The 13,445-nt window shown below is 41.1% G+C and overlaps 1 protein-coding gene across 5 annotated transcripts in view; it reads right to left on the bottom strand.

Annotated features, from left to right (window-relative positions):
• The window catches only part of LOC113157050 (sodium/potassium/calcium exchanger 2), a 37,486-nt gene continuing 24,041 nt past the window's right edge, over window positions 1–13,445 (bottom strand). For all 5 annotated transcript variants that reach the window (XM_026352288.1, XM_026352287.1, XM_026352290.1 and 2 more), the window contains 6 exons: window positions 10,383–10,481; window positions 7,961–8,043; window positions 2,838–2,972; window positions 2,630–2,719; window positions 2,097–2,263; window positions 1–1,781 (listed from right to left, as the gene is read on the bottom strand). In XM_026352288.1, the coding sequence (XP_026208073.1) occupies window positions 1,532–1,781; window positions 2,097–2,263; window positions 2,630–2,719; window positions 2,838–2,972; window positions 7,961–8,043; window positions 10,383–10,481 (824 nt within the window). In that variant the 3' untranslated portion in view covers window positions 1–1,531. The remainder of the gene's footprint in view (window positions 1,782–2,096; window positions 2,264–2,629; window positions 2,720–2,837; window positions 2,973–7,960; window positions 8,044–10,382; window positions 10,482–13,445) is intronic.

Below are 13,445 nucleotides of genomic sequence, written 5' to 3'. Positions count from 1 at the left end.
TTTTTTTTTTTTTTTTTTTTTTTGCAGTTAGTTGCAAAATACTGGTAGTATAACCACTATTCATAGATAAACTGGAATGGTCATTGTGTGATGACTTGAAATGCAGATTGCACACATGCACACTAAAGCACCTTTGATTAGAAATCGCACAAGGTTGATAGATATCGTTGACCATACATGTTGACGTTTTCTACATAGAGACTGAGCACTGGTTTGCATTAAGAAGTTATATTGTTTGTAAAAGTATACATTTTGGTATACAACTTCTTAAGTGTTGATTGGTGTCTTTTTTTTATTTTATTTTTTATTTTTTTTTACATGCAGTTAAATCCTTGACGCTACTACCCCTGGAGATCGACTAGCTGGTGAGTTGAGCCTAGTTCTACTGTGAACAAAGCACTACACGTTGACTAATCTAAATCCACCATGAAGCTCAAACACTGCTAAGTTGTTTTTAAATGTTATTATTTTAGGCATTGACTTCATTATGGAACTTCAATGGGCCTACAGTACTCATGCTCTTGTCCAAGATATTGAAGGTTAGCATATATGTTGAGAGGGTGAACTTCTTTTTCTTGCCTTTGTCAGTTGGTGCATGGGAAACACGGAAAAACTCTGTACAGTCAGAACATGTGTTCAGCGCCAGAAGAAAAACAAACTCTACGTTAACTAATACTGCTACAGTACATCTACTGCTACTTCTATATATTCATGAATTCAAAAATAATAATAAAAATAAAAAGAAGAATTCTGTGAAAGCGACATTCAGTTGTGAAGAATGACGTGCGGCAGGGAAGAGGGGAAGCAAAAACTCATCACTCAGACTGGGCAAAGATGAATTAGCAAAAAAGAAAAGAAAAACAGAAATGAAAAGAGAAAACTAACAAGTTCATCTGCCCAGCAAGAGTCTTTCATTCCTTGTTGCGCAGGTGCAAGGAAACAGAAGCGTCTTTTCACTCAGTATCGTCAGACAGGAAACGCACATGGAACCAAATCTTCATCCACACAGTTTTCCATTTCCTCATCCAGAAGTTTTTCGGCTCATTCTCGTTGACTGTCTGTTAAACTAGCTCCTATTTTCTCACAATTTCAGCCCAGTCACTGCATTTATTGTTAAGAGTTTCACATACAGTAGTGCATCTTTTGCTCTCTCCCCCCACAAAAAAAAAAAAGTTTATAGGAGGTCATTCTCCAATCTACCAGGCGTGGTCTTGATTGCAGCTCATGTAGTGACACTAATGGCATGCATAATGTTTCTATATTTGGCTGATACACCCATAACCCCCATTACCTGCCAATTTAATAATCATACGAAATAAAAATCCACTCAGATTAGGTCTATGGGAAACCAGACAAGTCTGCTTACTGCCACCATCCTCATTTTGTAATTTTTACATCGTCCTCTTCTCCAGTCCTCCTCATTTTTCTTTTATTCCCGGGGTAAAGGATCACAAAAGGTCAGAGAGTGATGGCAGATGCTACGGATGGTTGTAGTGGCGATGAGGGAGAGAAAGTACGTCCTCGGCGCTCCTCAGACGGACACCGGACAGGTGATGACCTTGTCCTCCAGCATGACGCTGACCACCAGGAAGACAAAGTACAGCATGAACATGATGAAGCCGAGCAGCTTGCTCATGCGCCACTTGCAGGCGGCAATGGAGATGATGACGAAGAGGAGCATGAGGAAGAGAAGCACGATGGCGCAGAAGAGGCCATTGGAGCTGACTTGCACTGGTTTCAGCCCACTGAACAACGACCACATGAGCCAAGGGAACGGCAGTCTGCAAATACACAAACAAGCATTAGTGGTTTCACCTCTTATTTTGCTACAGGAATATACAGTCTAATAATAATATACATGTACTACTGTTTGCACAGAAAAGCAAAGGTCCCAAACTGTACTATACCCAAAATAATTCTTATATTGTTGATGTACAGCATCATGCTCGTATGTGTGATGCTGGATTTGTTCTCAGAACAGGTCCAGTAAACCACATCTCTCTCTCTCTCTCTCTCTCTCTCTGTGTGTTTGTTTCATGGCTTTAAAGCTGTGAGACCCCGCACGGACTCAAACCGTGCTTAGAGGGCGTACGTACCCAACAGTAATGTCAAAGATGTTGGAGCCCACGGAGCTGGATACAGCCATATCACCCAGCCCCTTGCGTGCCACGATAACACTGGTGATGAGGTCAGGGATGGAGGTTCCAGCTGCTAATATAGTCAGGCCCATAATCTCCTCTGTAATCCCAATGGTCTCTCCAACCTGAAAAAAAAAAAGAAAAAGAAACTAAGCTTTGAGGTAAATAAAACCTAATCTTTTGTTCCAGCTATTTTTAATTTCCTTGTGATGCCTGGGAGCTGATGGAGGTGACAAAACTCCAGCTCTCATAATCTGTTTGTTTGGAATAAGACAGCTGTAATTGTTTATGAGTGGGTGGATTATAGAATTTGGTTTCATTTTAAATGTCATGGATGGTAAATTGAGAGAAAATATTAGTGCTTCTTGCCTTTGTTTTTTGTTTTTTTTTTGACAGTCATTATGCTCATAGGAAAATATTATTCTAGATGCTGGAGTGCTGTCAGGATTATTTACACTATGCGAGAAATAGTTCTTTGAGGAGCAGTCTACCTGGTGAGCCCACCACACCATTAGGTATGAGAAGCCAGCAATCCAGCAGATAGCACCCAGGAAGGTGATGGGGAAGAACTTCTTTGATGTCTGAAAGACAAGGAAAAGTCGATTTAGCTGCAAATGCACGCTCGTCCGAATGCTGATGTTTTAAAAGTCTTGATTCAGTGGAGTGCTTTCCAGTTTGTCTCATGCGCAGAACACGCACCGGTTTCCTGACATCAGGCAGTGTTAGCCACAGGGGCAGGACAATAGGGATGATTAAGAGGTAGGTGAAGCGCTTGCGGTTGGATTCGGGCCACGACAGGCTCAGAGGCTGGTCCTCTTCCTCCTCATCCTCAGCCTGCGGGGACATGCCAAAGGGCAAAAGAAAAGAAAAAACACGTAAGGAGAGAAAGGTTACAAAACATTTACCAGAAGAAGCAACACTGATTTAAAACACTGCTGTTGTTTAATTTTGGTTTGGAGCTGGAACATAAGAATTTAATTTGTCATTTGGGAATAGATATCAGGCAAAGTGAGTAACATAAAATGAGTGAACGAAATCATTACAATCTATCTGCCTACTTTAGCTTGATAACTAGTCTCATCAGGATACACCTCTCCATAGCAACTGTCCCAAGAGGCAGCAGCCCTCTTCTAACTCAAACACTTCAAGATGCAGAAGACAGCACAGAGGTCGTGCATGTGTCTTTGCTTTGTAGTGACCTTAAGACCGAGGAGGCCTGATGACTGTGATTTGGGAGCGTGTACCGCGCCTAAAGGGGCTCAGCCTCTCCAGTCATCAGGGGCTCATCCCTGCTGACTGCCGGGGTCTGATTGGACCTGCCACTGGAATGCCAAGCGAGCCAAAGACTGTCACCTCTCTGCGGATCAGCGTCAAATAAGCTGTCAGCGCCTTCATGACACATACCAAGGCAATGGCAGGTGGATGTTTTTTTATTTGCCTGTCCGCATTTACGAACGCACACTCTCAGTGAAACATTGTGGTTTCACAACAAAGCCCTCTGAGGGTTAAAAGAAAGTCTTCAATCCTTTTCTGTCCAATTAAAGAGGAGCCATGGGGGACAGGTCCATACACGCAGATCTGAGCAAAACACACTGATGACTAAGAATCTGTCTCTTGCCCCTTTGAGAGTGATGTTAGCAAAGGTTAAAAAAGCAAAAGAGGGCAAAGCACATATGGTAGGAAGAAAATATACAGATGTTAGTGACAGATGTTGCTCAGTAAATAATGATTTTTTTTCCTGAAAATCATTTACGTCTTAACAGCTTTAATCACATCGGTTGAGTAAGCCCAGAGAGTGAAGCAGAACTCTTGAAAGATGGCGACTGCATGAATCATGAATCATATGGCGCTCATCCTGCTGTGGCAGCTATTGCTGTTGAGCAGTGCCTGGTAACCTTGGTAATCAGTGCTGCAAACAAAAGGCAGGCGCTTGTATCACTTATGCTTCGCGTTCTGCATTTCTCCTGCTCTCTGTGTCCAGATGGCTGCATTGTTATCTGTTAGAAGGCCTAAAACCAAACACCTGAGGCTTCCTGAAGATTCTCAGTCCAATCAGCCGCTGCAAAGATGTACAGACACGAGATGCTTTCAATGGTATGGTAATGGTCAATATAAAATAATGTCTATTGCTATTATGATATAGGCTCTTTATTAATAATGCAATATACATTATTGTACTGCAGTTTGTCCTCGATCTCTTTCATGGATATGTGCTAAAGTACCCCATAGAGCTGGTGTTCCCTACCCTGACTTGGTTCCCAAATGCCAGGCCCCTGGGGGCCTTTCCTGCCCTGTGGTGCCTCAGTCGGCAACTCTGCCACCTCTGTGCTTAAAGGCACTGACTTTTACCAGGCACCACAGAGCTGCGAGGGGAAGTGTGACATTTGCAACTTATTTTTTGCCCAGAGGGAACCATGCATGCTGGCTCCTGGTGTGAGGCAACAAAGATACAAGTGCTGTAAATAGTTAAAGAAATGTTCATAACCATAGCAACAAAGAGGCTGCAAACCCCGTGCTAACTTTCTTCACCTAACTACACTACTTTCTTTTAATGGCTTGACTATTCTTTTGATAGCAGTGCCACATTTTTCATGATAGATGTATCTTATTGGATACACAGCTCCGTATTGATGTACTACTGCACAGCAGCTGCCATAGCAAGAATTTCCTCATCTGCTATTTAGATTTTATTTATTTATTTATTTTTCACAAAGAAGCTCCGTCTGGATATGAAATTGTCTCATTCTATTCCACAAAAAGAAAAGCAGTCAGATATTCACTTCATGCGTTACTTCCATCCTGAAGCTCAAACATTTGATCTAATCGTTTTAGTTGTGATAGAATAGGTAGGATGAGTCATGAGATCCTGCCGGTTATGATTTTGTTTTGTCTACCAGTATGTTATTTAAAGATGTGACTAGATGCTTTAAAGTCTCATAAATATTCAAAATGTGTTCTGAATGTAGAACATCCTGAATATTTTCTTTACAGGAAGACAAACAATCTGTTGTAGTCATTGACTAAATATGCCTATCATTCATTTTTAGTCATTTTACAAGAAAGAAGTAGTATCCAACGTCAACATTGCTTTTAATGAAAAATATTTACCTCTTAATGTTGGGTGGGTGAGAAATGTGACGGCTACAATGTCTATGATGATTTCTGCTAGCACATTTCTCAAGAGTTTAAACAAAAAAAAAAAAAAAAAAAAAAAGTGGCAAGAAACTGTACTAGAAGTCTGCTGCAGATTTTAATTTGACCTTAACCATCCCCTTATTCCCCAGTCTTGGCTGCCAAAGCATCCAGATGGAATTGAACAATTAGTATGACGGGGCCTCTGGCGGCATATAAAGGTGTGAGCTGTTTCCAGCTACTTCCTGGCTGACACAGACAAGTGCACTGTGGGACAGACCTCTAAAAATAGCAGCATGTGTGAATTAGGCATGCCAATAAGTGTTCAGCTCTTCCAAATTCTGTGAATCACCACCTGCAAAAGGTGTTTCTATATCAGGCTTTTTCATCTTCACCTCAAAAGTTAAGTTTTGAGGAGAGTTTAAAATAATGTCCAAAAAGAGGCTGCATTTCCTTTGCTTTTATGGAAGCAAATGTTTTTAGCTAGAAGGACGTTATGTCAGTTTTATCAGTAACTATTATTAAACCAACAGTAGGAGATCAATCTATACTGATCTATTCCATTGCAATGTGGTGTAATAGAATAGATCAGTACATTTATAGTCACATTTCAGGATGAACTATGCCTTGGGTGTACCCCAGGGCCTTATCCTAGTTCCCATTTCATTTTCAGCAATCAATAAATATTATCTATCACTGCTATGCCGATGACACACTACTGTTGTTAGCACTTGAACCATACAACTTCCACAATCTCTAATTTCTCTTTTGAGTTATTTTTAGGATACTGCAGGAGTTTTAAGGAAAATTAGCCAACTCTATGGGATACCTGTCCTCAAATCACACCTTAAGTCTTTAACATACATACATACAGAAATTAAAGGGTGTCACGGTGGTGTAGTGGTTAGTAGCACTGTCTTCTCACAGACCCTGGTTCAAATCAACGGGTCAGCAGGGTGCCTTTCTGTGTGGAGTTTGCATGTTCTCCCCATGTCTGCATGAGTTCTCTCTGGGTACTCTGGCTTCCTCCCACCTCCAAAGACATGCATGTTAGGTTAATTGGTGACTCTAAATTGCCCATAGGTGTGAATGTGAGCGTGGTAGGTTGTGTGTGTCTCTCTCTCCGTTTTATCTGTCTGCCCTGTGATGGACTGGCGATCTGTCCAGGGTGTACCCCGCCCTTTGCTCGATGACAGCTGGGATAGGCTGCAGCACTCCCGTGACCCTTCAGTGGACAAGTGGTTAAGAAAATGGATGGATAGATGGATTCTGACATTATCAGTGGATTTTTACACTTAATGCTAAAATATAACCTTTTTTTCTTTTTGAGATCTGGACCCCCACTGTACCACACTTCTCAATTCATGTACTTCCCTTTATATGGTAGTCAATCAGCCTTCCCTATGTCATCTGCAGGAAATGCATGCAGCACAGAGACTATTCATTAGACCAAGAAGAGAGATCATATCTCCCATGTACTGGTCCCACTTCAGTGTTTACCAGTTAACTACTGAAAGAAAGACAAGACAAGACAAGTCATAGTTGTTTTAAAGCTCTGCGTGGTTTGGCTCCAGCTTATACGACCAGTCTCCTCAGCCCGTATTCCACACCCACAACCCTCAGATGCCCTGATCAGTTACTTCTCACTGTTTCTCACTTCTGGTCAACATTCAAAGGTGACCAGGCTTTGTCAGTTGCTGCGCCCAGACTCTGTCAGAGCTTCTTCATCTATATCCACTTTTAAATCTCATCCCACCTTCAAAAAAGGTCCATATACAGTGTCTTTAAATTTTAATGTCACGAAAAAATAGTTTCATCTTGTCTGTTACAGTTGTATTTATTTTGCTCTGCTTTTAATTATTAAACTGTAGTTTAAAATTTCTCTGTGAAGCACTTTGGCCAACTCTAAAATGCGCTCTATAAATATATTTATCGGTTTGACCTGACTTGACTTGTGAGATGCTCCAGTATGCTTCCACACACATTTGTATTTCTAGACTACAATACATATACAGATTATGAAAAATGCTGTATGTCTAACATATTTTTTTATACTTTTTACTCCTAGCAGGGCTCAGTACATCTTGGGGTTACTCTTGGTCAAGGCAGTGTAATGACCAGCCCGTCCAACTATTCTGCATGCTTCCCTCTCACTTCCCTCTTTGAATCGCTGCCCTCTTACCCCAGGACCGTCTGCTGGCCTGGCTGGTTGCTGAGTCCCACCACCATCGCTCACGCCAGCACAACTGTGGCAGGTGCCATCCTCAAACTCTCTTTGCCTGGCTATGCATCAAACGCCATGTGTTTTTGTGTCGAGGCGTGTGTGTGAGTGTGTTCGTTTCGAGCACCCAGTGGCGGGGAGCAGCAGGTGAGTGAGGAGTGTGATTACAGAACTCAGTGGGAGTAGGCGGGTCTTTGGCAGGTCTGGCAGAAGATGGAGGAACTTGCCCGAGTGCACGCTGGGAAATTATCAGCAGTAGTGACCCATGCAATAGTTGGAGCAACCTTTGCATCAATCACACTCAAGGTGGAACACAGGCAAAGATGAGAGGTGTAAAATATTGATAAACGGCTCTTCAACTTTGATATTGTTGCCTTTTTATAACCTGACTACAACTCGTTTTACAGGGGGTATTTTAGATAAGATTTAGAAAGAAACATGCATACTATGTGTGTGTAGATGTTCTTACCGCCTCCCCCTCTTGCCCTGCTGTCCCATTCATGGGTGGTGTCACTTCCACTTCCACACTGGAGCTGTTTGGAAGGTTCTTATCTGTGGGAATTTGAAGAATAATTCAAGTGAAAAGAATTTAGAGAAAACACCAGCTGTTATTGCCTCAAATAGACACAAACGTGTTAGTTGTTATGACGTGGAGGGAGGTGAGAGATGGCGTCTCAGCAGTGTTGAGTAGTTAACCCTTTTAGAGCTTCCAGGCACAAACTATATCAAAAAAATACTTTACGTGACTGACTTCAGCTTCAGCACTCATTCACAGACAGTCTGTGTCGCTATGGCTCGACTAATCTGCAGTGTCTTTAAGGACATTAGAACAACTTTAAGTCCAGGTGTAAGAAGTCCAACATATACGCAGTATCTACTCCATTAATATTTCCATCTTGTAATAAATGAAAATAAGAATAACATCCATGTTTTGATACTCATCCCTCTCTCCCATCATTTCCTGGTGGCTGACTCCATTTCATTTGAGGCCAGACTTACTTAACAGCCCTTATTAAAATACAAAGAGCCGAAAGCCATGTAATCAGATCATAAACCTATAATTGCTGTGGAAATTGCTTTAATCCAAGTGTGGCTGTGACACAATTAGAAAAATTCTCGGACTGATAATGTGACTTGATATGACTATCATCGAACACATGACCTCACTCTCTCGCTCGGATGCTGTGAGATCATAGACAAAAAACGGGATAGAAATCTAATCACACGCATCATTCAATAACAGTAAATCTATTTTTCTTACTACAAACACCACCGGCTAATTTTAGGATACGTGAGGCCTGAAAAGTAAACTCTGCTGTGATGACTACCAGTCATGCATTTTGATTAAGATGGTAATATGTTAATGCTGTGCTGTTAGCATAATTTTGCCTTGCTGATAAATATCTATGGCTCACTTTGATTCTGCTGCTCTGACTACACTGTGTGATGAAAGCACTTCCTCTGTCCTCCTGTTTATCCTTTGGTCCAGTGCTCTTTGAAGTGAAAAACACATAAATTACACTTGGCAGAGATTGTGATTGATTTAAATACTGCTTGAAGACAACACTTGCAATCAATTTCGCAGTTCCTGATAATGTCATGCTTGCTTAACATCAGATTTGACGCTCATTAACTATTTCAGTGGGCATACCTCACAAATAATAGAAGGGATATATCAAATTGATCTCGATCTGTGAATAAAAAGCTAATATTTAATTAAAGGAGGAGATTGACATTTTGGAAAATATGCTTATGCTCATTCTTGCCAAAAGCTGGCTGAAAAGATTGATATCTCCCTCATATTTCTACACTAAATTTGAGGGCAGCCAGAAGCCTGTTGGATTAGTTCAGCATGGAGACATTGCTCTTGGAGATGTGTTTTTGGGTGAGTTTTTCCCCTTATTTCATATAAAGTGTACTTTATGCTGAAGAGATTGTAAACCTCATGTGTAGGGCTACGTCATAATATGTCCTCCACAATATATCATGATTATTCCTTTGACACATTTTCATATGCGTTGTAATGTGGGTGTCCAACGTGCGGCCAAGGGCGGAAAGGTGCATGTCCTTCAAGCTCTCAGGCAGAACTGCATGATAAATCATCATGTTACCATGATGAATTTAACCATTTTGGGCTTGAGAGTGCTTTAGAAAACTGTCATTACTTAGCACAGTCAGTTGCTGCATGTAGTAAATGCAACGAAAGAAGCTGTATCGGTTCTGTGCAGATAAAGAGTTGAGTTCTCGGGGCCTAAGTTCACGTCAGAAGGACTGAAAGTAGAAATGAGAGCGGTATTTTTAAGAAACATATGCTGCCATCTAAGAAAAATATTTTTCCAGGAAGTCAGTGGATATATTAGCTGCCTCATTGTGCATGTGCCACAACAGCAACAGTGCGTGTGCCGGCCTGTCTGCTTCCTTTTGAAAAGTATTGTGCATCATGAAAAAAAAGAGAAATGGCGACCACAGATTGTTGTGCAGCTGAAGTCTTGTATCCAGCAACGATGGGCAAATATTCACATTAGTAACAATTACTATCCTCACTTGACAAACAATTAAAGAGTGTAATTAACAGTTGTAAACATGCGTCTGTCCCTATTTGTTGCAGGTAGCCTAACTAACTCTATTAGGTTGGCCAGTGAACACTGACAAATGTATTTTGACAGATAAATAAAGCTTCAAGAAAATTAACGAAGCACAGATTTTAGGGAAAGTACAAACAGTTCAAAGTGTGTCTTTGTAATCTTGTAAGATAATATGTTAATTATTACTTTGAGAGCGGCATCTAGCTCTTCATCTAACTCTCAAGAAATAGCAAATAAGCACATTTCCTAAAATGTCAAACTAGTCCTCTAACATCTAAGGAACACAAACTAGCCAAGACCTTTTACCTGAACAGCTCGCTACTCCATTGGCCTTCTCACTGTCCTCCACTTGGCATTTTTTCTTAGCGATCTTGTGAAGGATAGATGCTTTCTCGCGAAATTTGCCTGCAAGAGAATCACTGCAGTTGTTAAACAAGGAGCGAAAACGCTGCATGCCGCAGCATCTTCAAAGGCCTCTTGGCCTCATCCCAGTCAGAGCTCCTTCGCCGTTACCTCTGACCCCCCCACGGTGGCACGAGTCACATTTCAGCAGCACAGTACAAACAGGACGGCGGCTTTACACAAAAACTGCCGTTCAAACAACATCAACAGTCGGTGTGACATAGCATATCATATCCTGATGATTCTGCAATGTCCTGATCCTTGGTGGAGGCTAAGCCAGAGGGGAGAGAATCTCTTGTGAAGATATCTGCCTTCTGGAGGTCAGATACTCTCCTGTTCTTGAACAGTTCTCATGTAAGTTCAAAAAGGAAAGGACCTTTTTGCTCCCAGTGTTCAGGTACAGTAGCCTAAAACTTATGCAGAGCTTTATATAATCTGATAGTTTGAGAATTTAAACAATGTTCAAATCACTGGTAGTAGTAGCTGTGTTTTCGCTGATAACATTTATCGACTCTAATCATACTACAAAGACGCTGATGTGACTGTAATAGACTGTATTGAATCTGGTCCTCAGCTGAACAACATGACCTTGTGGCTTACATAAGCAGCGTGCCCTCTTATTATAAATAATGGCTCACGCAACACAATTCCGCTCGTGTCGTCACGACTGGCGATGACTGACCACTTGCTTGTGGAACAATGACTTCCCATGAAATCCCCGAGGCCTGAAATCCCAAAACAACAAACGAACACGCGAACAACAGTGCAGTGCTGACACAAGGAGAAATGAGATTTGAGATGCAACCGTCATGTATAGTGCAGGTTTTCCCCTGGTGATGTAAGTTAGGATGGCTGTGCAGGTTTGGTATGTTGAATCAGAGTAGCTTTTTATTTGAAACCAAACGGTTTCATCAAGTTCTTTCGGTCGTGAAGCCTCCTGTGATTCATTAGTTGTGTTGCCGTCATGTATCCACATTTCATTTCACTGACCTCCTGTGCGTGTCAGTCATTGCATGCCTGCCTCGTCCCAATCAGCCCGCAACAATCAATTTGAAAGATTTTTTTTTTTCTCTTCATTTTAGGAGGGCATGGCTAATTTGTCAGTGTCTGACGCAGTCACGTGTCGATACGTACTCCACCCAGCCGTGTCAACACTGTCTGTGACCTTCTGGCAAAAATCATTAACCAACCCAAGTCACTGCCGGCCTTCCTCCTGTCTCCTCTATCTCACTCTACATTTCTCTATCGCTTCGGTTTTTCACACTCATCCGTCTTCAGCAAACACCATCTTTCTCTCACTTTGTCTTTTTCGTGGTTTGGCAGTGCACTGTCCCTCTCTCTCTCTCTCTTGCAGACACACACATGCCCTCAAAGACACACACATAGATACACTTTCACAAGACAAAAGCACATATTCCACATCACTCACCTTAGGCCGTAATTGCTACTTAGTAGTGTTTGGCGTGTGTTCGGTTATGCAAATGTGGGTGTGTGTGATCTCTGCTTGAGTGTACTAGCAGCAGGGTTGGGCTTCTTGCTGTAACTATTCAAAGGAAATTCTGTGAAAATGTGTGAAGACCTACTAAGATAGAGAACAAACCATGCAAGCAGTTAGGGAAAAAAATTGTTTAATTAATGTTCTCAGGCTGTCCTGCAAACTGCATGGGAGAAAGGTCATATACCTTCATTTTGTGCATGTTAAGACAAATTGTTTAACCTTTTCCCTCTTAAAAAACAGCCCGTTTGATGTCTTTAGTAATGCAGAAAATGTGGTTTGTCTTTATTTTAATTATTTTGCAGCTCATAAGTAATCAACTAATACATTGAAATAAATTAATGCATTTATCTGAACTATGCCAAACTACACTGATTACACCTATACTCTGTTTTTGCATATATTAACAGGCTTTTCCACAGAAACGACACAATAAATTCACTTAACCAAATATGTATTGTACCTTTATAGGGTATGGTTTGGAAATCTACCTATAATTTCATTGTAAGGGCAAATTTAAATGGAAAAACCCCACAGTTGCCTAGAAGGTGCATCAATCAACATGAGCTAATAAAAGGGGGGAACAAAAAAAAACTTGTATGTTCAAATAAAGGCTTTAAGAAAAAGTTTTTCTTAATTAAATGGCTGTATTCAGCTGATGCGGTGTGGAAAAAATGTTTCCAGGGAGGTCCATTTAAGGTGCACACACTGTCAAAACCACACTATGTGCATAATGATGAAGCAATTGCCGAGTCTTTAACAATAACCAAGTGCAGCCCTTCCCTTTGCCATCTTACACAGCTCATTTTCTCTCCCGGCTCTGCCTGTTACGCAACCACCGGGTGGATGAGTCACTGCAGTTTGCCAAATTCAGCAATGTACGTCTCACATGTGTGCACCCGCTGCTGCCGGTGCAAGTGGAACCTCCAAGTGAGCACTGAGGCACGGATAATGTATTTCTCAGCAACACAGATGTGCAACAGGGCCAAAAAAAATAAATAAAAAAAAAACTAAGAAGAGAAGAGGAAAAAATAATAGAGAAAACCTTCTGTTTCCTCAGAGAGTGAGCGTGGCGTAGGTGTGTGTGTCTGTGGCTTCACCTGTGTGCACAACGATGTGTTAAAATTGGATCCAAAGAAGAACAAGAAGCAGTGGCTTTCTCACAGAATGAATCAAAACATGACTGTCAACATATGACTGCAATTTTCTAGGTTTCTTTCAAATATCTTGTTAAGAAATAGTAGGAAAAAAACATAAAAACACTACACACAGTAGCACACAATGTGTATGTACATATTTTGTACATATGTCAAATAAAAATAAAAACAAAAATAAAAAGTAAATCAAAAGAAAATGGCATGATCACCATGATTTGCACTCATGTCAGTGAAATCTCAGAGAGGTTGTCAAAACTCAAAAATCAAAATCGTGAGAACTGTATATGTCACAAGCAAAAAAAGAAATAAGAAAAA

Source organism: Anabas testudineus, chromosome 18 (genome assembly GCF_900324465.2).
Source record: "Anabas testudineus chromosome 18, fAnaTes1.2, whole genome shotgun sequence".
Classification (NCBI taxonomy): domain Eukaryota; kingdom Metazoa; phylum Chordata; class Actinopteri; order Anabantiformes; family Anabantidae; genus Anabas; species Anabas testudineus.
Note: the sequence above shows the minus strand (reverse complement) of the source record. Positions and strands in the feature narration are given on the sequence as shown.